This window comes from Panthera leo, chromosome A1 (genome assembly GCF_018350215.1).
Source record: "Panthera leo isolate Ple1 chromosome A1, P.leo_Ple1_pat1.1, whole genome shotgun sequence".
NCBI lineage: Eukaryota > Metazoa > Chordata > Mammalia > Carnivora > Felidae > Panthera > Panthera leo.
The window spans coordinates 11,114,178-11,134,889 of NC_056679.1; the positions used below are offsets into that span (position 1 = coordinate 11,114,178).

Sequence of the window (20,712 nt, forward strand, 5' to 3'; positions counted from 1 at the left end):
TTTTTTTTTTCCTTGCTCAACAGAGAAGCGAATCACACTCTTCACTGAGCCTCGCAGCAGAGGGAAATGATGCAACACTGGTCACGTGGCACAAAGAAGAAAGGCCCATTATGCAAACCGAGTTCTTCATTGTGTCCTGGTGTGAGGAGAGGTTAAATACCCACACGGGAAAGCGCCACAAAGCGGGGGTTCTGAAACGGGACCCCTTCTCTACTTGGAGATGGAGGGGCTGTGATTTACGTTTTGTCTTTTCTTTATTCTTCTGCCTCTTTGACCGCCGGATTCACTAATTTTGATTATGATATCCAATATGGAAAGAGTTTATTTAAGCTTGTTTTATTTCCTTTTTGCATATGATTTGGGAATTTGTGAACATACACTTCGCCTCGGTCACTTACTTGCCATGCGACCTTGAGTAAGTTACTTAAACTCATCCCCTAAAAAGGCATGATCTGTTATATATGTCTTTATAAATATATTTATCAATCCATAGAGCTATAACAAATAAGTGTATGTTTCTGAAGTGTTTAGTGTACAGCTTCACTACTGCAGTTTCTCAGTAAATGGTAGCCATTATTATTATTAACTTACCTATTTCATGCTTGTCTAAATTCCTCTATGAGTTAATGCTTTTATCTTGTTTGCTCATTGCCAAGGCAGAATGACCAGGAACTGAATGAAGAGCGCTGGGGTTCTCTGTGACATCTTCTTGGCATGGCAATCTGGTCTTTACCACTTTGTATAGTTTTGGTAAAGAGGTATGTATCTGGAACTTCAGAAAATAAACCATCTGAAGCTATCCAAGGCAAAACACCTTTCTTTCAAATTCAGAGTTGTGTAGAGTGATAACGTAGCAGGGTGTTGGTATATGCTACGATTGCAACATTTTCTGTGTCACGTGCATTAAACCTTAAGCATGTGGTTTTTGTACCTGGGCCAAACTCCTCTCCCAAGTATGAAGAGTTCAAGGGTCCCCTTTGGGGCAAAGTTTTCGCTCACTGCCCCACTTCCCCTATGCTTTCTACACTCTTCCATTGTTGCAACAGTAACGTGGTGTAACTGTGCTTTGCCTGTCTAGGTCCCCCACCCCCCGGACTAAAAATCAATCGTCTTGTCATTGTCATATTCCCCAGCACATTTCAGACCACATTGGCCGTTGTTAATAAATTGTTAAGTGTTGATGGACTGCATAAAAGGACCCGAATTGGTGTGGGAGGTTTAGAGACAACTTGGCTGGCGTTTATCCCATCAGTAGACCAGTCCCTAGCAAGCAATACCAAAAGTTTTGTATTTTGGAGTCTTTTATTTCAAACAGTAACTTAACATCTACACTTGGCTGGAAAGTCCCTCTCCTTGTGTGACCCTTACCTATTTTCTTGGAGTAAATTCAACAAGTTCAGTTGTACCACTGTGTTCACAGAACTCTGAGTAGATGTGTCCATGAAATTCAAAATGAAGTTAAGAAGAGTAAAATAATTTTTTATTTAGGTAGTGATCAGCCAAGAAGAGAAAATATTTCTGTGATAGATTGCCTTTGTTTTTATCTTTTTTTTAATTAGAGAGAGAGAGTGTGTGTGTGTGTGTGTGTGTGTGTGTGAGAGAGAGAGAGAGAGAGAGAGCAGGGAGAGGAGCAGAGGGAGGGAGGAGGGAGAGAGAGAAAGAGAGGAAGGGGGAGAGAGGGAGGAAGGGGGAGAGAGGGAGGAAAGGGGAAGGGGAGACAGAGAGAGGGAGACCGAGAAAGAGAAAGAGTGTGTGTGCATCTTAAGCAGACTCCATGCTCAGGGCAGAGCCCGATGCGGGGCTCCATCCCATGACCCTGAGATCATGACCTGAGCCAAAATCAAGAGTCAGACACTCATCCAACTAATCTACCCAGGCGTCCCTGTCTTATTTCTAAAAGAATTTTTATTGAAGCGTAGTTGACACACAGTGTCACGTTAGTTTCATGTATAGAACATAGTGATTCAAGAACTCTATACATCATGCTGTGCTCTCCACTGTGTAGCTCCCATCGGTCACCATACAACATTATTACAGTACCCCTGGCTCTATTCCCTATATTGTGCCTTTCATCCCCTTGACTTATTCATGCCACAACTGGGAACCTGTAACTCCCATTCCTCTTCACCCATTTTGCAAATTCCCCTTTTTGTTTTTTTTTAATCCATTAACCCTGTCAAAGATTGCTCTCTGTAAAAACATTAACTTATATTTGGCTAAATGCCATTTAAGTTATATGGATTTAATTTAACGTTACTTTTAAGCCTTCTAGCCACTTTTTCCAAATGAGAGGGCAACCATTATTGGTGAAATCTACTCAGTTAATGTAATTTTTACTCACCAACGTCTTTTCCCATGTGAGAGCTGCTGCCGTTTCATATTTATCTGGAGAAATGGATTGCCTTACTAGAAAAAAGTCTGAACCCGAAGATTTTCTCATGACAGTTGAGGTGGATGTACTCAAAGCATCAGCCCAAATTGAACATGGTTGAACAAGTTCTAGGAAGACCCTGAGAGTGAATTAGCAACCTCCCCTTCTTTCTTGTAAATCATTGAATGCCTACTCGTGTAGGGCACCATCGCAGAGAGAGTGCACTGTGGTTCAGCAGGCCACACTCTTCCATGGGCTTTCTGGTCAAAGACCGCCTACTTGGATGAAAGGGGAGATATAAGCAAGTTGCAGAGAAAACACAAGTATTGATCCAAATACATGTTCTACCTGTGCCAGCCATTGTGCCTGGACTTAGGGAGACTGACAGACAGAATCCTCAGGAAGAGAAAGTGATTCATCATTTTAAGAGGGAGGCGGGATTCTAGGACTAGTTCCAAGAGGCTGTGACATTTGAACTTGAAAGAATGCTACAGAGAGGAGGGGAAGGGGCAGAGGGAAGTGCATGAGTGAATGCAGGGAGGTGTGGAAGTGACCAGTTCAGGCTGACAGCTGGATTCCAGGGTCCCTGTCGGAGTGACAGGGGGTACACAAGTTGGGTCAGATCATGATGAATGTTGAAGGACCTGCTGAAGAGTCTGGGCTTCATCCTGAAAGCACTGGGCAGCCTCCACTGGTTTTTAAGGGAGCAACATGGTCAGTTCCCAGCTCACTCTTTTCTTTTTTAAGTTTTTTTAAGTTTATTTGTTTATTTTGAGAGAGACAGAGACAGTGTGAGTAGGGGAGGGACAGAAAAATGGAGGGAGAGAGAATCCCAAACAGGTCCCCGCTGCCAGTGCGGAGTCTGATGCAGGGCTCGAACTCCCGAAACCGTGAGATCATGAACTGAGCTGAAACCAGGAGTCTGACACTTAACCCACTGAGCCACCCAGGCACCTGGATCCCAGCTCACTCTTGGAGTCCTAGCTAAAAATGGAGGTGGGGAGAGTCACTGCAGGGATAACCCAACAAAGAGATGACAAGGACTCAAATTAAAGTGGTAACAGATGTGTTGGCGAGGAGGGAGACGTTTCAAATTCTTTGTTGGAGGTAGAATTGCCAGGATTTAGTTTCTACACTAGATCCAGTCTGTGCTTTATTTTAATGTATGATAAAAACACGTATGATTACGTAGCTCATGCAAGCTGCTCAAAGAGAAAGATACAGAAGCAATTACCTGAGGAACAGTGTTTTGAAATTATGTGTTGAATAGGAACTGTGCTCTTTAAATAGAATATTTGTGTTGAGGACAAAAGGGGACGGTCGCGTTATCTCTTGACAATACTCATGTGATTTACTGCGCCAAGGTAACACAGAGGTGTTGCACAGCTACTTTGCAGAGCCTCTGTTGAATTTCATGGTTATTCCCAGGTTACAGATTGACAGGCTTGGTTTTGTTTTGTTTTTTAATAAACTATACCATTTAGATGGCCAAATGACCTTGAATCACTTGAATGTACAAATCAGCGTATAAGGAATGCCACATGGCCCACCGGAATACTGGGGGGCGATGGGGGGGGGGTGTTGGAGTGTCAGTTCATTTAAGTTTTCTAATGCAGCTTGTACTGCATTGTACTTGATCTTGCATTGTACTTGTGCTTGTACTTGATCTCTGTTGGCTGCTTTTGATTGTATTCCTAGCCATACACGGTTTGCTCCTGCCATAGCAGACAAGAATTATCAATTGTTTGACTTTCTTTGACTCTCTAGGGAGAGTAGTGTGCCTTCTGAGGCCATGTATACTTGTATAAATCCTTCTAGGAGGAAGTTTCTCCCAGTCATAGGCAAGTTGATGATGACATAGTTTTCTGTGTTTTTATGCCAACTCGAACTCCATCCCATTAAGCTAGTTGAATGAGATTGTCCCAACGCCTCCCTCCCTGCCCTTATATGATGAAACTTCTGGAAGTTGCAATAACTTTTATGGGCTGCCAGGGCATGACAGTAACTATTTCAGAGTGCCGTAGAGTGCTCTGGTAACAGTAAATAATGGCATGTGATATGTCATCACTTAAGAAAGTAATGCAGACATGCACCTAACTCGATTAAAAAAACCTATACTGGGGGCGCCTGGGTGGCTCAGTGAGTTAAGCATCTGACTCTTGATCTCATCTCAGGTCATGATCTCATGTTTCATGAGATGGAGCCCCGCATTGGGCTCTGTGCTGACAGCATAGAGCCTGCTTGGGATTCTCTCTCTCTCTCTCTCTCTCTCTCTCTCTCTCTCTCTCTGTCTCTCTCTCTCTGCCCCTCCCCCACTCATGCTTACACACACACTCCCTCTCTCTCTCTATCAAAATACATAAAAATTTTAAAAAAACCTATACTGTCGTGTGTACTCTCAATTTTCTGAATATTGCAAAATAATGAACTTAAAACTAATTTATAATTATATATTCACCACACAGTATTTCAGGAAGACAGGTCAGCATGTCAACAAATTCCACAAAGTCTCCTTAATAATGAAGATTATTCAAAGTAGAAGAACCTACTTGAATATAGTCGAGAACAGAGATAATAATTCAAGCCAAGAGGTTATGCAGTAATAAAACTCCATTCATATAGTTACGTATTTAAATATTTCCATCCCCTTCCAATTTGGGAGCTTAAAGTTACTGTATCCCAGCATGCAATTGGGTGAGGAAAGTAACTGTTTCCCTCTTATTTGGTTAAGGGAGGTTTTGCGGCGCAGGTGGAATTTTTAAAAGGTCTTTGAAAGAGAAGATGGGTCAGTAGGATTGAGAAGAAAAGGAATGTCAGGTGAAAGAGTGTGTAGTTCAAAGTGGAAGAAGCAAAGGAAAAGAGGACTTGATGGCTGGCCAGAGCAGATGGAAGGGGATTCCAGAACTGCCTGTTGGAATAAAAAAGCAGCTCACTAAAAACTCACACGCACACTTGCCGGTTTCGCTTTCTATTTAAATATTGAGCCCATTTTCCCCAGCACTTGAATTCCTGCTGAATTTTCAGGTGGATATTGACTCCAAGATCCTAAACTACATGCACATGATGGAATGATTCTATAAATCAAAATAGCGGTGCCCTTGTTTGGCTAATGGGAGTCTGTATTAGGAAGTCACAGTCTTTCCTACGATATCACCAGGTTTCCTTCCCACAGAGATGTGGTTTTGAAAAATTAAAGATTTGGGGTACCTGGGTGGCTCAGTCAGTTAAGCGTCCAGCTCTTGATTTCAGCTCAGGTCATGATCTCACGGTTGATGGGATCGAGCCCCACTTCAGGCTTTACTAACAGTGCAGAACCTGCTTGGGATGCGTTCTCTCTCTCTCTCTTTCTCTCTCTCCCCCACCTCTCCCTCTCCCTCCCAGTTCCCCACCCCTCAGAATAAATAAATAAACTTTAAAAACTTTTTAAAAATAATTAAAAATTAAATCATTAAGAACCCACTGTATGAAAAACAATGCAGTAGAAGCCTGGGTGAACTGCAAAGAAGTGTGAGGTATTTACCCCAAGGAGGCAGGCAAGGTGGAAATCCATGAGATATTTAGTAAGAATGATGATGGCAATACAGGAGCTATTACAAATCGGTGTGGGATTAATTGTAATGTGGATGGAAATTGTGCTAAAGGATTATTAAGATGTTTAAAAATCTGTTCCCCAGTTTTATATTTTGGTTTTATATGGATTCGGGCGCCATGTGGAAGCATTTAATACCAGAGAGATCCTTTATGGTGTTTTTGCTTCTCAACTTCTAGGAAGCAATCTGGTATATTAGAAAGAGCACAAGATTCTGGGCCAGAAAAGCTGTATTTGAGTCCTTTGCTCTGGCATTTATTGGGTGTGCGATCTTAGACAAGTTAATTTTCTCAGCTGTCAAGTGGGGATAAAGGTAATCACCTCTCAGTCCCTCCCAACCTGATACTTTTTAAAGTGATTAATACATGTTGGCTTATTAAATCAATATTTTTACCATTTATTTGTGAATATATCTGACTCCTGGCATTTACTAACTCATGAATATGCAACACTGTGGCTTTTCTTAATGGCTTTCCATGGTCATTGACAAAAATTGTTTCCCATATATCTGTCTTATAAAGCAATAATTGGTCTTGAGAACAGCATGTATAATAGAAACATAATGCAAGACACAGGCAATTTTAAGTTTTTTAATGGCCACATTAAACCGAGCCTTAAAACATCTGAAATTAATTTTGATAAATATTTTGCCTAAATCAATATATCAAAAATATCATTCCAATATGTAATCAGCATGAGATTATTAATAAGTATTTTACACGACCAGCACATCTGAGTTTGGACATCAAATTGGTCAAAATATTTATTTCGATTTCATAAAACTTATGCTTAAATACAGTCTCCCATATGCAATTCTTACAAACATACCTAAATTTTTTTCAATAACTGAATCAAGCCTCACGTTTTACATTTTATAAAATTCAGTAACTCATATGCTCTGGCCACACTTCAAGTGCTTTATTGCTCTATGTGGCTTGTATGAAACAGCACAGGTAAAACTGTCTTGAATTGTTTTTCAGTAAGATCTTGGTCTTTTAGGCATTTCATCATTTCATAATATTAAAATAAAGACCTTCCAAACTTGTACTCATTTTGGGAGTTGCCTTATACTGACTGTGCTTAGCGCTGACGTCTGACACCCAGCTTCTCATTCTGCCTGCTAGATTTATGAGATCTCCTTTGAATGAAACTCCGTAGATTAGCCTCAAGGATGTTTAGTTCTAAAATGCTGCAGAAGAATTGTTGGTTTTCCATAGTATAAGTCTGAATTTATCATATGAATATCTGGGTCTCGGGCTGCGTGACTTACCCAAGGTCTCGCGGCTAGTTGTGTGGCAGAAACAGCCCTTACACACGGTCGTATGGATCCATGCTGCCATATGGAATCTGTATTTTGCTTCCTTTAGGTGCAGGTGTGTTCCTGAGGCACTGCCTCGGACACAATGTCTTACCTGAAGGAGGACCCTTTGTTGGGCCATGTTTTTGGGTTCTCAGACATATTAATAACCCCAAATACAAGGAGAACGTGTTGCAGACTGAGTTGCCTAAAAGACTCCTTTGGCAGAGCAAGGTTATGAAGACGAAAGCGGTGGGGGACGAGGATTCCTTAGTAGTAAAAAGCTTCGTGCCTTCTCCCCACTCCTTTGCTGCACTTGTAAAGGCAAAATTACACTTGGCAGAAAAACAATTATAGCCTCCAGAAGAGTGGTACTCTTACTACATACATTGCTATGTATAAATTTCTCTTCTAGAAATTTTTCTTTGCCTCTAAATAAAACCAGTATAGATGATTCATTGAATGGAAATGGACATGGGATATTTAGCTGCATGGGTCCCTAACATTCAGTGTAGCCTGTTCTTAGACACTGTTAGTCTTTTGGGGTTTTTTTTTTAGCCGAAAGATACTTTTTTTTAATTTAAATTCTAGTTAGTTAACCTACTGCAGTATTGGTTTCAAGACTAAAATTCAGTGATTCATCACTTACATGTAACACCCAGTGCTCCTCCCAGCAAGTGCCCTCCTTAGTGCCCATCACCCATTTAGCCCATCCCTCCCACACCGCCCTCCATCCACCCTGTTGGTTCTCTATCATTAAGAGTCTCTTATTGTTTGTTACCCTCTCTCTTCTCTCCCCCTTCCCATGTGTTCATCTGTTTTGTTAAATTCCACACGTGAGTGAAATCATATGGTATTTGTCTTTCTCTGATTGACTTATTTTGCTTAGCATAATGCACTCTAGCTCCATCCACGTCATTGCAAATGGCAAAATTTCATTTTTGTTGATGGCTGTATATACAATGGAATATTGTATATGGTGTGTGTATATATATATAGATAGATAGATACACACACACACACGCACACACACCACGTCTTATTTATCTGTTCATCAGTCAATGGACACTTGGGCTCTTTCCATAGTTTGGCTATTGCTGATAATGCTGCTATAAACTTTGGGGTGCATGTACCCCTTCGAATCTGTATGTTTATATCTTTTCAGTATATACCTAGTGGTACAATTGCTGGATCAGAAGGTAGTTCTATTTTTAACTTTTTGAGGAGCCATCGGACACTGTTGAATTCTATACACTTTCTTACTGAGTGGCCAAAAAGGCTCTGAGCTTATCTCCTGAGCTCCTGGCATTAACCATGTCACTAGAGTTTATATACTTTATAGGAAAGGTTCATGCCTTAAGTCAAAACTTCAAATTCAGGAATTTTGGTTCAAAGGATGTTCTCTTCGGTGCAAGTATTTACTCTCATTCTGGCTATGCTTGCCTGACCTTCAGTGAATGAGTCTATCAGAACTGAGTTCCCACAGTCAGGTTCATTTTATTAAGTATTTAGATGTTTGGGATGAAAATATGAAAATCCTTCAGAAGTTTTCGCCCTTTGTTGACACCATGTCCCTTAGCACACATGCCACTCCCCATGGTTTTTTTTTTTTTTGTGGGACACTATTCAGAAATGTCTTTATGGACAATTAATGGACTCCAGGAGGTTTACTCTAAAGTGCATGGCATTGCCCTGCCTTTGTTGGCCTTGTCATTAATTGTGCGAGTGCTTTTAAGAAATCTTGCATCCATCCGGTGATCATTTGTTACATCTTGCCTTTTGATTTAGTGCATCCCATTTGCTGAGGGTTTAAAAATTAAATAAGTCTACTTGAATTGTGTGCAAATAAAAGTCAGACCTGGAGCGAGAACTTGTGTTAGTCCGTGTATAAACTACTTGGAGTTTGGATTGATATCTATTTGGGGCAGAGAAAAGGAAGCTGTGAGGCTGTTTTAAGGTAAGTAACAAAATAAAAACAGAATAAGCAAACCCGAAGATTTTTAGGCTTACTTCCTGATGCTTCATTATGTTGGAAGTTGTAGGTTTGAGGTTAGCAGCTTGATGGCTCTGTTCAGACAGTAACTATTTTAAACTTGCCCCTGCATTCCTCTGTCTAGGGAGACAGTTACAAGATCCTCAATTATCATTTATTATTATATGTTCCCAGAGGCCATCAGTAGCTTTCAAACCTGGCTGCGCGTCAGAATCACTTATGGAGCCTTTAAAAAGGACAGACTCTAGCCTCACCAGAACCTGAGATTCTATAGGTCTTTATGAGGCCCTGGAATCTGTACCTTTTATAAAGCTCTCCAGCTTTGGGTAATTTCTGGGCTTTTGTCAGGCCCATCCTCCCGCCCCAAATAAATGAGTTAAATTCAAGAAACAAGATCAATACAACAGTTGTCCAAAATAGTATAATTTAAAGACTGTAGGCAGGGAAAAGATCCAGTTAGGGATTATGATTATAGAACAGGGGAATGTTTGTAAACTGATTAATGGAAGTCATGGGAGAAACTTTTTGGAGAAAAAGCATTTAGAGTATTCAAGAACACGTAACATGGAAGTCCTTTCACTTCCCATTCACATGGAATCCCTTCTGATTCTCCTCCCCAAGGCTGGGTTTAAGTCCACCGGTAATTTATAAGAGAACGGGTGATACCTGGAGGCTTAAAGAGAGCCTCGACGTAGGTTCAGACAATCTGTGCCCAACAAGCGTCGCACGCCTATTGGTGGATCACTGCTTTTTAACAGTGGCTTGGTTGCAGAGGCGGCCTGTGCCAAGACAAGCCAGTATTTTCCTAGAGGTCTTCCTGGTAAACATTTTCAGGTCCGTTTGTTTGCCACATATGTCTTGAGGCAACGACACGCTTGGCAAAAGCTACCCACAACTCGAAGCCTCTTTGATAGACACTGCTTCCAAGCACAATGACACATTGTCTTCTAGGGGTTCTCCGATGTTATTATGGTTCCTACAGGGAAGAGGCAAGGCTGAAGGTGAGGTTTGCTTATGTTGTACTTAATTCCTATGTTTTACTTCATTCCTACCTTAAGACAGCCTCAGAGGTTCTTTGTCTCTGAAAGATTTATTAATGCAGATGAATGGATATGTTCTGTACTATGTTATATCGCGGAAAAGTAGTGAAAAGATATCATCTTTGTGACACTGGCATCTATTGTTAACTGTATTTCATGCCGTATTTCATGATCATACTTTAGTACTTGTATTTACTAAATGTCCAGAAATTTCCAGAACTAATAGATACGTTGTTATGCATATAAAGTGTAACTACTTTATTAGTGAAATGTTTCATTAACTGTATCACAAACTAGTTCTAAAGCCTCAGTGAGAAATATTGGATTTATAAGACCAATGATTAAAAAAAAACAAAACAAAACAAGAATCCTCATCAACTTAAGTTTCTTATCACTTTAGGGTTTTGAATGATATAGGTAGTGTTAAATATGATTTTAAATGCTGGCTTTTTTCTTCAAACTGGAAAAAATTTCTTGGTTGGTGTCTGAAGGATATTTATTGCTTCCTCCCATAAACAAGTAGTATGGGTTGACATTGACCTTAAGGAAGGTGAATAGACTGGTAAGCTACATTGAATGAGAATGGTTATATGATCTAACCTTCATGCTAATAAAGTAGCTATCAGTCAGCCAGTAGCCCAAGAACAATCTTTCCTGAAGCAGTGAGGTTAACTAAAGACACCCAGGAGCTTGCCTGCCACTTCTAAGCTTGTAAAGGTAGATGTATTGGGTTTGGACTTCCATTCGCTCTTAAAAATATTTGCGGTCATGCCACCAGGCCACCCAGAAACAGAAAGGAAATTTTTATGAACATTAGATGAACTGTTAAAGTAATAATTTAATTTAGATTTGAGGGTTATTATGGAACTATCAATTAAACATGCCCGTAATCCAGTTTATTTATTAAATTTAGATTATATTAATGTAGTTTAAAATGCATGACATTTATTTAGCATCATCAGAGAACAAATGAGCTCTGAGCAAACTTCTCCCAGTTGTGAAGTTTAACCCTTGAAGTGTCAAAACATTTTAGCTCAATCATTTTGAATAGGATTCCTTCCATTAATTACCTTATTTTCTATATTATATCTGTGACTATGGGGCGCTATCATAATTTAGATCATCAGCACATGTATGAATTATTAAAGACTCTATAATATATGGTTACCTTTGGAGCTCTTAAAATGTTAAGGGTCAACTCTTGATACTAAATTATCTGTAGGTTCTTACCCTTCAAAAGTTTTATGTCTGCTTTTTGTTGGTTCTGCTTTTTCTATCAGCCATCAGCTGACAACTGTCATTTACTCAGCTGTCAGCATGCCTGATTTTAAGAGCCTTCACCCATCTATGATTTGTTGCTTTTAATCTAACAGAAATCTAACGTAAATTGAAATTAGGGTGTTAGAATAGTGTCCACCATAGGAGACATAAATTCTGTGTGGAGATGGATGGGGTGAGGTGGAAACTCAGTATCAAAGACTCTGAGCTTTAATAGAAGGACTTCGTGCCATCTGTTTTGACTATAAAGACACCTTTGATTATTCATTAATTCAACTTTTACTAGGTCCTAGGGACCCAAAGATGAGAACAATGTGGTTCATGCCCTTTGGATGCTCCCCCAAACCAGTAAGTGCCTGGCTACCACAGAAGGATGAATAGACTGTGGAGGGCATTGAATAAGACTGTAATCTCTGGAATTCAGCTGGGTCTTGAATAGGTGAAATTTCTGGGTAAAAAAAAAAAAAAAAAATAAGTGGATTATCTGAGGGTTGTTCTTCAATGTATACAAAGGCAAATACGCTAAGGCAACCACTGCTTAGAAGTTTCAGTTCGTGTTAAGGAAAGTACTGGAATAAAAATTAATAAACGCAGTGACCCTGGGAGTCCGACAAAGCTGCCTCTGAATGACCTTGGACATTCTTATTTTTATTCCTTTCCATGGACACTGAACCAGAGGTGTGAATGCCGACCTTATAAAGTTGCTGTGAGGGCCAAATGAAATGTTATGTGAAAAGTGCCCAGTGGAGTACCTGAATCCAGTTCAGTACCCCATTAATGTTCTCTTTCCTGCCTTTTTGGTTTTTTTCATTTTTTGTTTGTCTGGTTTTTTTCACTTCCCTTAAATGTTGTTTGGTAAAGGGTATCTGTAAAGAGTGAAAAATAAGATAACAAATACTGCTTTTCATATTTCTATCAGGCTGTTTTGAGTCATGTTCTTTTAATTGAATGACAGTCACATCATTTGAAAGGCTGGTCTAATAATAGCACCAGAGATTCTAAGCTGACAAAGTGCAAATTTTCAGTCAAGTCTTGATTCCAATTTAGATGTGGAAAGAAGAGAGTTGAAAAAGAATCCTTGTTACTCAAACACAGATACCTCCATAGGCACACTCTCATATTATAATTGTTTGGACCCCTTTTTAGTAAAAAATAAACCGAATGCCACACGTGCACATTAGTCCACTCCTTAAAAAAGGTTATAAACCCTGAATATGTAAGACTCAGTGGTACCGTGGGGCATCTTTGCTCACATTTCGCTTGCCTGAATCACTTGAAGTGTTCCTTTGGGTAATCTGGACTTTTTTTCCCCCTTCCTGTGAAACGCTTCAGTTCATCAATCAATTCCCCATACCGTGCTGTTTTGTAATTCCAATCTATATTGCTAAAGAAAACCTTCAGTGACCCTGAGTAAATCAAGAATAGAAAACGACTTGGGTTTCGTGCTCTTTGCGGCTATGTTAGTGAAGAAATAGATTTTCACTGACCCTCATTAAAGTCTTCTGTCGGAAATAATGCCCATTGAAAGATCAATTAGTTACACTTTTGTTTTCCAGTAACTACATTTTCCTTCTCGGTCTCTTCACTGGTCTCAATCTGTTTTCTTTTGGAGGTGAAATACCTAATGTTCACCAATATTGGCTTCTTCTTGGTCTTATAAATTAAGTTTTTAACAAGCTGATTTAAGCTGTGCTTTCAAATAATATGACTATAGATTTCAACCCAATCACTTTTCTTTACTAGTTGCATCAACAGATGTTCAGCGTTTCATTTTTCCTTAAGGGTGTATGGTTTCTCACTGACTCTTGGCTTCAAATAGGGATTCTCTGCTATTGGTTTTGTCTGTAGGAATTTAAGCTGTTTAAAGCTGTTTGTACTTGTGGCCAAGAGCTCCCAGTTCCCAAAGCAACAGTTTATCGCCCACCCCGTGTTATCTTTGCTCTTACGTTTCTTCAGTCACAGGAACACAACAGCACCGGTGGGTTAGATCTGTGGGTAACGCATGTGTTCGGTAGGCATGGACTGTTTATGACGAGCCATGTGGGTCGGGCTCATGTTCCTGGAGTGCCCTGAGCGGCTTTACTAATCTGTCAGCATAGTATGTTCTCGTGGATAAATATAGACATACGCGCACTCTGTGAGTTGTAGGTCACTGTCGTACTGTGCAGCTAAAAATTGTCCCATTGGTATGAAGAGTCTGCCCTGGACGGAAGGCCTGTTTTAGTTTGTCTTCTACTGTAGGTCTTTAGCACCTGACTAAAAATACACCTTGGGCCAAAAATAAGAGAGCCCTACCTTGCCGCTGAGACACTTATGGTGCCAGTGAGCAACCGGACCATGGAGTCCGTCATTATGTTTTTTTGCTTTGGAACATAGTCTGTGTAGCAGTTCCAGACTGTTCGTTTGGGTTCCTTTTCAGGCTCATGGAGATTACAACAGCTTGTTGGAGACGATCCTGTGTGATCAGCTTCATAAAAGGGCTCGGTAGGTATGAAAGGCTGTTAGCATGTATGGCGTGGATCGTTGTTCAGTTAAGTGCTGAATGTAGGGAAGATTCTCCTAAAGGTTTCAATGGATGGGGCGGAGTGGGGGGGTGGGCAGTTGCATCTACATGTGGAGATTTACTTATGATGTCACTGTTCTGAGGCAGGAATAATGCTTTTTAAGTTTCTGTTTGGGATTGCAGTATTTCAGAGGTGATTTTTTGTATATAAGTCTATGGAACAACAAGCTGTGACGTAATGGAATTTTCCTGTGCCCTGAAGTTTCACTAAAAGATTTGGTACGATTATCTGTGCTGCAAAATTGCAATCTGAAAAATAGCTTAGTATTTGGAAGATAGTTAATACCGTTGCATCTTATATTACAACGGAGGCAGGATTAGGCTTGATTTCTTCTAAATATTAATGTTGTAAATACTCAATTATTTTGTTTAAAGCATTGAAATAAACCTGAAGCAGTTTTTCCTTTGTTTTTGGCTTAGCCTTCTCCAACAAGAAAACAAATAAAATGTTTTCTTTTATTGTGTATGAATTAAAAAACAGGATAGGATGGGTAAACCAACATTAAATGGGTCCAAATTGCATGCCTGTGCTTTTCCTTTATCAGAGTAATAGCCTGGTTACATTAGTTCTAGCATAACCTTGTAAGAAATATTGTACAAGAGTTCAGAAAAATTAATGAGAGGAAATTCCATGACACAGGGTTCATTACATGCATCTTAGATATCGACCGTTTAACTTCCGATTTAATGAAGGTAGGAAAAGTAAATTTGTAGATAGTAAGGACACAACATATTGCTCTAACAAAGGAGAAACATTTTGTTTATTAATGATTTGGGAGATTTAATTACTTGTTAATTATTCTTTTGCACTATCTTTAGTGAAACTATTAGATATTTACATATGATACAATTCTGTTTGTAGGAATTAAGTCTCTAATAGTCATTAATTTACTCCTTACTTTGTAGTTTATAAAAGCTGACTGTGTATTAGGGAACTTTGTTTTTCCCCTCTCAAGAGATTTTTTTTTTTTTTTTTTTTTTGATGTATAACAAGCATACAAGTTAAATGATAAAACTTACAGTTTCATATATTTGGAAAAATGCTATATCATAATAGGACTCACGCGAACTACTCAGTATTGTTTTTGTTTGATGTCTCTTGTAAATGTAACTGACTCTCACTGTGTTTCCACTGAATGGACCACTCCCATGATCTGGCAGCCATCTTAAGTCCTTTTTTACTCACTGCCTTTCTTACTCCCAATAAATAATATAACTTAACTTATACAAGGGATCGTTACCAACAAATATTTCTGTGAATTCACAGATTTATCACCGTCTTAGATTATGAACTTCTGGTAGGCACATATCAAGAGAATTTTACGTAGTCATTGTACATGTCCGTAGCTATTTAAGAATCTAATGAAACCTAGAATCTTTTTTTTAATTTAATGAGCCGGCATCTCAATAAATAAGTGCACATGAAGCAGGAGTTTAATAAATGTTTTGCTGTTGACAAAATAAAAAACTAACTAGACTACAAAGAATTTCACCTATTCAGTTAATTTTTTGACAATTGCTGACTGAGCTTCTACTGTGTATCCCGCCCTGGGTGTTCTTCCTTCACTGTAGATGTTGGAAATGTGTCTTGTGTTAATCATATGTATTATATAATGCATATACGTGACCTCTATATCATACATATGTATATGCATATTATTGTATACGTATGCATATGTATATATTTTACAATAGATTGCATATTAAAACGTATATTGTACCTAGTGCCTTTTTGAGCAGGACCCACAGAAAAACAAACAAACAAACAAACACATTTTCTATTATGACTCAGAACACACACACACCGTACGTATCTGTAGACGCAGACAGAGACTGAAAACACAAGTTTTGTGAAATAGTGCTTACGTAACCTCACTCTGCAGGGTGCCATCACCCGCTATTTTCTCTTGTAGAGTTTTCTATTCTATTTCATTGAAATCACCCTGGTTGGCACCCAGGAAATAGGTTTCATGATCGAGTAGTGGGTCACAACCTGTACTTTGACGACCCTCTCTAAAGATTCCATAAGCCAGGCATTCTCAGTACACCAATAGTCAAGTTCTCTACGGAAATGACAGGCTGTCATCCGTGATACTATATTCTACTCCTGGGCAGATTGGTGCTTTATTTGTCAGCATCTTGCTTGGTTGCAGAAATAGCTCTTTCAATAGACTTAATGTGAGTCTCGGGTTGAATGTTGGGTTTCTAAGCTGGGTATTCAGGACCTTGTATATCTTAATGCTTTCTTACTCCTTAATGCAACAAATATTTATTGAGCACTGGGTATTAAGCTAGAAGGTGAGGTTACAAAAGGAATAGAACAAATACCTTGCCCTTGTTGCACTTAAGTGGAGTAGGGGAGACAGGTAGAAAACAAGTGTATAATGTGTCATCATATATCATCAGGAGGTCAGTGCCCTGCAGGAGAGCAGAGCTGGGTAAAGGGCTAGAGGGAGGTGCCATCAAGTGGCTGGCCAGAACAGCCTCTAATAAAACCAGAAGGAAGTGAGACACCATCAAGTGCCCTTTTCCCCCACCTACGTGAATTCCTACAATCCCATTGCCCCCATTCTCTTCAGCCTCGATGCCTTCTTTGACTGTATCTATCGTCAGTTATTTCTAGGTCTCATCTTTAAGGCCACCATCCCAGAGAGTCCCGCCCCGACCCCACAGTCAAGGATACGTCTCCCCTGCTCCTCTCTTACAACAACCTTCACGGCACTTCCCATTTTTGTAATTATATTTCTGGACATAATACCTGTCTTCCCTGCATATTACCAGCTCCCCCCAGCAGCTGACCCAGTGCTCGGAGCCTCCAGTAAATACTTGATGACTGATTAAATGAACCAGTGAAATAAATAAGTTAACGAATGTTCTCCTACCTTTATGTGCTCATCGGTTGGCTTTTCAACCTGACACTGCCTCATGGCATCTTATAGTTGAAAGCACTGCATTCTTTGAATCTCTCAGGTGGTCTTTTTAAATTTATCTTCGAATTCTGCACCACCCCACAGAATTTTGCAGTGTAACTTATGCATATCAAGGATCAGCGGAACTTTGCCATTTAGTGAATTGATTAACTGATCTCACTCAGACACTTTTGAGACCCAAATATTTCTGAAAAGGCTCAAACTATATTATTGTAACATAGGTATGATAAAGGATGCCTGTGTAAATGGCATCCTGCCTGCGTTCATCCTGGCCATGTATTGTAAGTGTAAACACCCTTGAGATCCACACCACCCATCCCACACATTTAGTTAATGTGGAAGGATGTTGTTGGGCCTGAAATCTGAGTGAACATTAAAACCTATGTGATCGAACCTGGAATAAATGTGTTGTTTGATTTTTCAATGTATTTTTTAATTGAGTTGAGTTCAATGAAATAATGAAGGAATGCTATTATCCCTTCATTATTGCCATTATAAGATATAGGGAACTTTTTACAAATGAGGCTTAACTTTTAAAAAAAAAGTTTGATTATGAAATTTTTCAAACAAACACAAAAGGGGAAAGAATAGTACGATATATAACATATTGCCATCACTTACATTCAATAGTTAACAAGGCTTTGTCAAATTTGCTTCAGTTATACCTCCTTTCTCTTTGTTAAAGCATTTAAAATCAAATATAGGTATCATTTCCTTGAATGCCATACAGTCAATGTACATTCTAGAAAATATGGGTACGTTCTTACCTATCCACAGTGCTAACTTCATACGTAACCAAACTGACCACCATTCTTTGATGTAAACCTAATCTCTAGTCCACATTCAAGTTGCTTTGATTGTCATTTTCAAAAATGTCTTTTAACAGTTGGTTTGCTTTCATCAAGATTCAGACAAGGTCCACACATTACATTTGGTTGTTCTGTCTCCTAAGTCTTTAATCATCCTACCCATTTTTATCTCCTCCATTGACTTGTAGAAATTAGTGCAGTTTTCTTGTAAAATGTACCTACCTTTGAATTATTGCTTTGCTTCCTTAGGGTGACATTTAACTTGTTCCTATAGCCCCACGGTGTTTCGTTTTTTGTTTTGTTTTTTTTTTTTGGTTTTGTTTTGGTTTTGGTTTTGGTTTTTTTTGGTAAATGGACATTAGCTACAATGTTTTGAAAACTTGATGAACATGGACATAGGGCAAGTTACAACTCCCTGTCTGCCACACTGCCAAAATCATTTCTGTTCCAGTGGTAGGAGCCTGAGAGCCCCTTTGTCATTCAGGAGTACACAGCCAACACCATTTTCAGTGGTTGAGTGTCATAACTCTAGCCAATATCTTGCCACTGGTAGGGAATTTTGAAAAGGCTTCTAGGGTTGATACTCTAAAAATGCTTCTTAAACACCTTAATTACTGTAACATCGCATCAGGAAACCTACAGTGCATGTTTTCTCTACTGGGGAATAGTGATAGGACTGGATTTCAGGTTCACTTGTGTAAGATGCACTGTCTTCTATCCTGTTTCAGATTCCATCTTTGTTCTTTTTCCCATAGTAGCTGCAATGGTCTTTAACTTGTGTTGTCCCTCAAACGGCCCTTCTTGAGCCCACCCTGCACAATAACATCAGCTCAGCATTCTTCCCAGAAATCTGCTAACTCCCAATTGTCCTCCAAATATAGTCTAAACTCACATTGGCTTACCCTTCAAAACCTTAATTCTAATAATAAGAACTAAACACCTCTATTTTTTTATAGGACTTGAGAGTTTAAGTTTTTCATATATATGTACTTGCTCCATTATTTCATTCACACGAAGACTGTATTATGGAATCAGATGGGTTCCATTCAACAAAGATTAAGCAAGCACAGTTGTTTAATTAGTTATGCCAGATACTGTGCTAAATACATGCAATAAAGACAAGATGTAATCTTGTTCTTGAGGACTTTACAGTCCCTTAGTGAAGAGAAAGTTTGAACATGTGTGCTAAGATAGGGATGTGTGGTAGGAGGGTGAGAGGGTTCCTCCTCGAGGAACGAGGAGAGATTCTTAGCAGACGCGTGCACCTGCCATGCTATTCCCTGTGCCTGGGTTGCCCCTTTCTCATCTCTACCTATCAGAATCCTTCAAGACCTGGGTCGAGTGCCATCTATTCCATAATGTCTGGCTAATCGATGGCCTAGAAAAGAGATAATGCCTAGTTAGTATAGGGTTTTGTGAAAGACTCTCAGTACATAATTCTTTTTTAATGTTAACACAAGTCTTGGGTTTACAACTAGGAATAAAGACAGGCTTCCTTGTGTGTCCACCCGTAATAGAGGAAGTTGCTAGTGGTCAGGACTAGTCTCACTAGCTAGTCTCAGGAAAGGGAGTGGAGCCAGAGAATAAGGGGAAAGGTTAGGATCATTCGTAAAACTTTCCCACATAGAGAGGATAGATGATAGAATCTCACTAATTCATATTAATTCAAGGGAAAGCAAATGTTAATCTTTAAAAAAAATTTTGAGTATAGCTGACATACAATGTTAACATCAGTTGCAGGTGTACAAGAGTGATTCAACAAGCTTATATGTTATGCTCACCACAAGTGTAGCTCCCATCTGTCACCATACAAGCGATTACAGTACCATTGACTATATTCCCTATGCTGTGCCTTTCATCCCTGTGACGTATTCACTCCATAACCAGAAGACTGTACCTCCTGCTCCCCTTTACCCATTCTGACCATCCCTGTACCCTTCTGTCAACCATCAGTTTGTTCTCTGTGTTAATAGGTTTGATTCTGCTTGTTTTTTTTAGATCCCACATGTGAGTGAAATCATACAGTGTTTGTCTTTCTCAGTCTGACTTATTTCACTTAACATCATACCCTCCAGGTGCATCCATGTTGTCACAAATGCCATGAAACATGCACCGTAGGTATATGTACACATACATCCATACCACATCTTCCTTATCCATTCATCTGTTGATGGGTAAGTGTTAATTCTTTGAACTGTGCAAGTATTGAATAAGTGATGTTTTATTAATTTTGACTATATATTTTATATAGTCGTAGAATGAATACTGGTGCTAGAAAGGACAACCTGGCCTGGATTCTTTAAAAATAACAGATAAGGAAACTGAAGCCCAGTTGGTCCAAGTTCATCCCCCAAGTTCATATAGAGCCATACTAGGACCTTTGACTCCCCATTTGGTGTCCTTCCTATGTTTTGCCTCCAGAGCATTAACTTAGTTAAAGTTAATGAAGCATATCTATAGGCAAATGGAATGAAAAACAATGTTATTAACTGGATTAATTGGTCCTCTTTGTTTTCCCATTTATTTATATCAGAGACATCAAACTATACTCCTGGGCCAACAGCATTGGCATAATCCGGTTATGCCCAGTTAGGATTAGTTAGAACTGGTTATCACTGGTTAGAAATGCAGGTTATTGAGCCCCATCCCAGACCTGCTGAATCAGGTGGGGTGCAGCCTTCCAGGCAAATCTGACATGCCGAGATTCTGATCACCACCGATTCGCATTGTAAATCAGCATAGCCTTTTGAAAGTTACCATTAAAAACAAAATACAAAGCCTTGTCCAGTTTATCCTAAAGTTTGACTTAATGCATTGCAAATTAATGAGATTTGTGCTGCAC

The 20,712-nt window shown here is 39.4% G+C and overlaps 1 protein-coding gene across 9 annotated transcripts in view; it reads left to right on the top strand.

The window, feature by feature from the left end:
• FRY (FRY microtubule binding protein) overlaps nucleotides 1-20,712 on the top strand; it is a 340,234-nt gene that overhangs the window by 97,069 nt on the left and 222,453 nt on the right. Inside the window, exon 1 of one of the 9 annotated variants that reach the window (XM_042948117.1) lies at nucleotides 8,369-14,052. The exons of the other annotated variants lie outside the window; for them this stretch is intronic. Within the exon in view, the coding sequence (XP_042804051.1) occupies nucleotides 13,992-14,052 (61 nt within the window). The 5' untranslated portion in view covers nucleotides 8,369-13,991. Of the gene's footprint in view, nucleotides 1-8,368; nucleotides 14,053-20,712 lie in introns of those variants that run through there. 9 annotated transcript variants of the gene reach the window in all.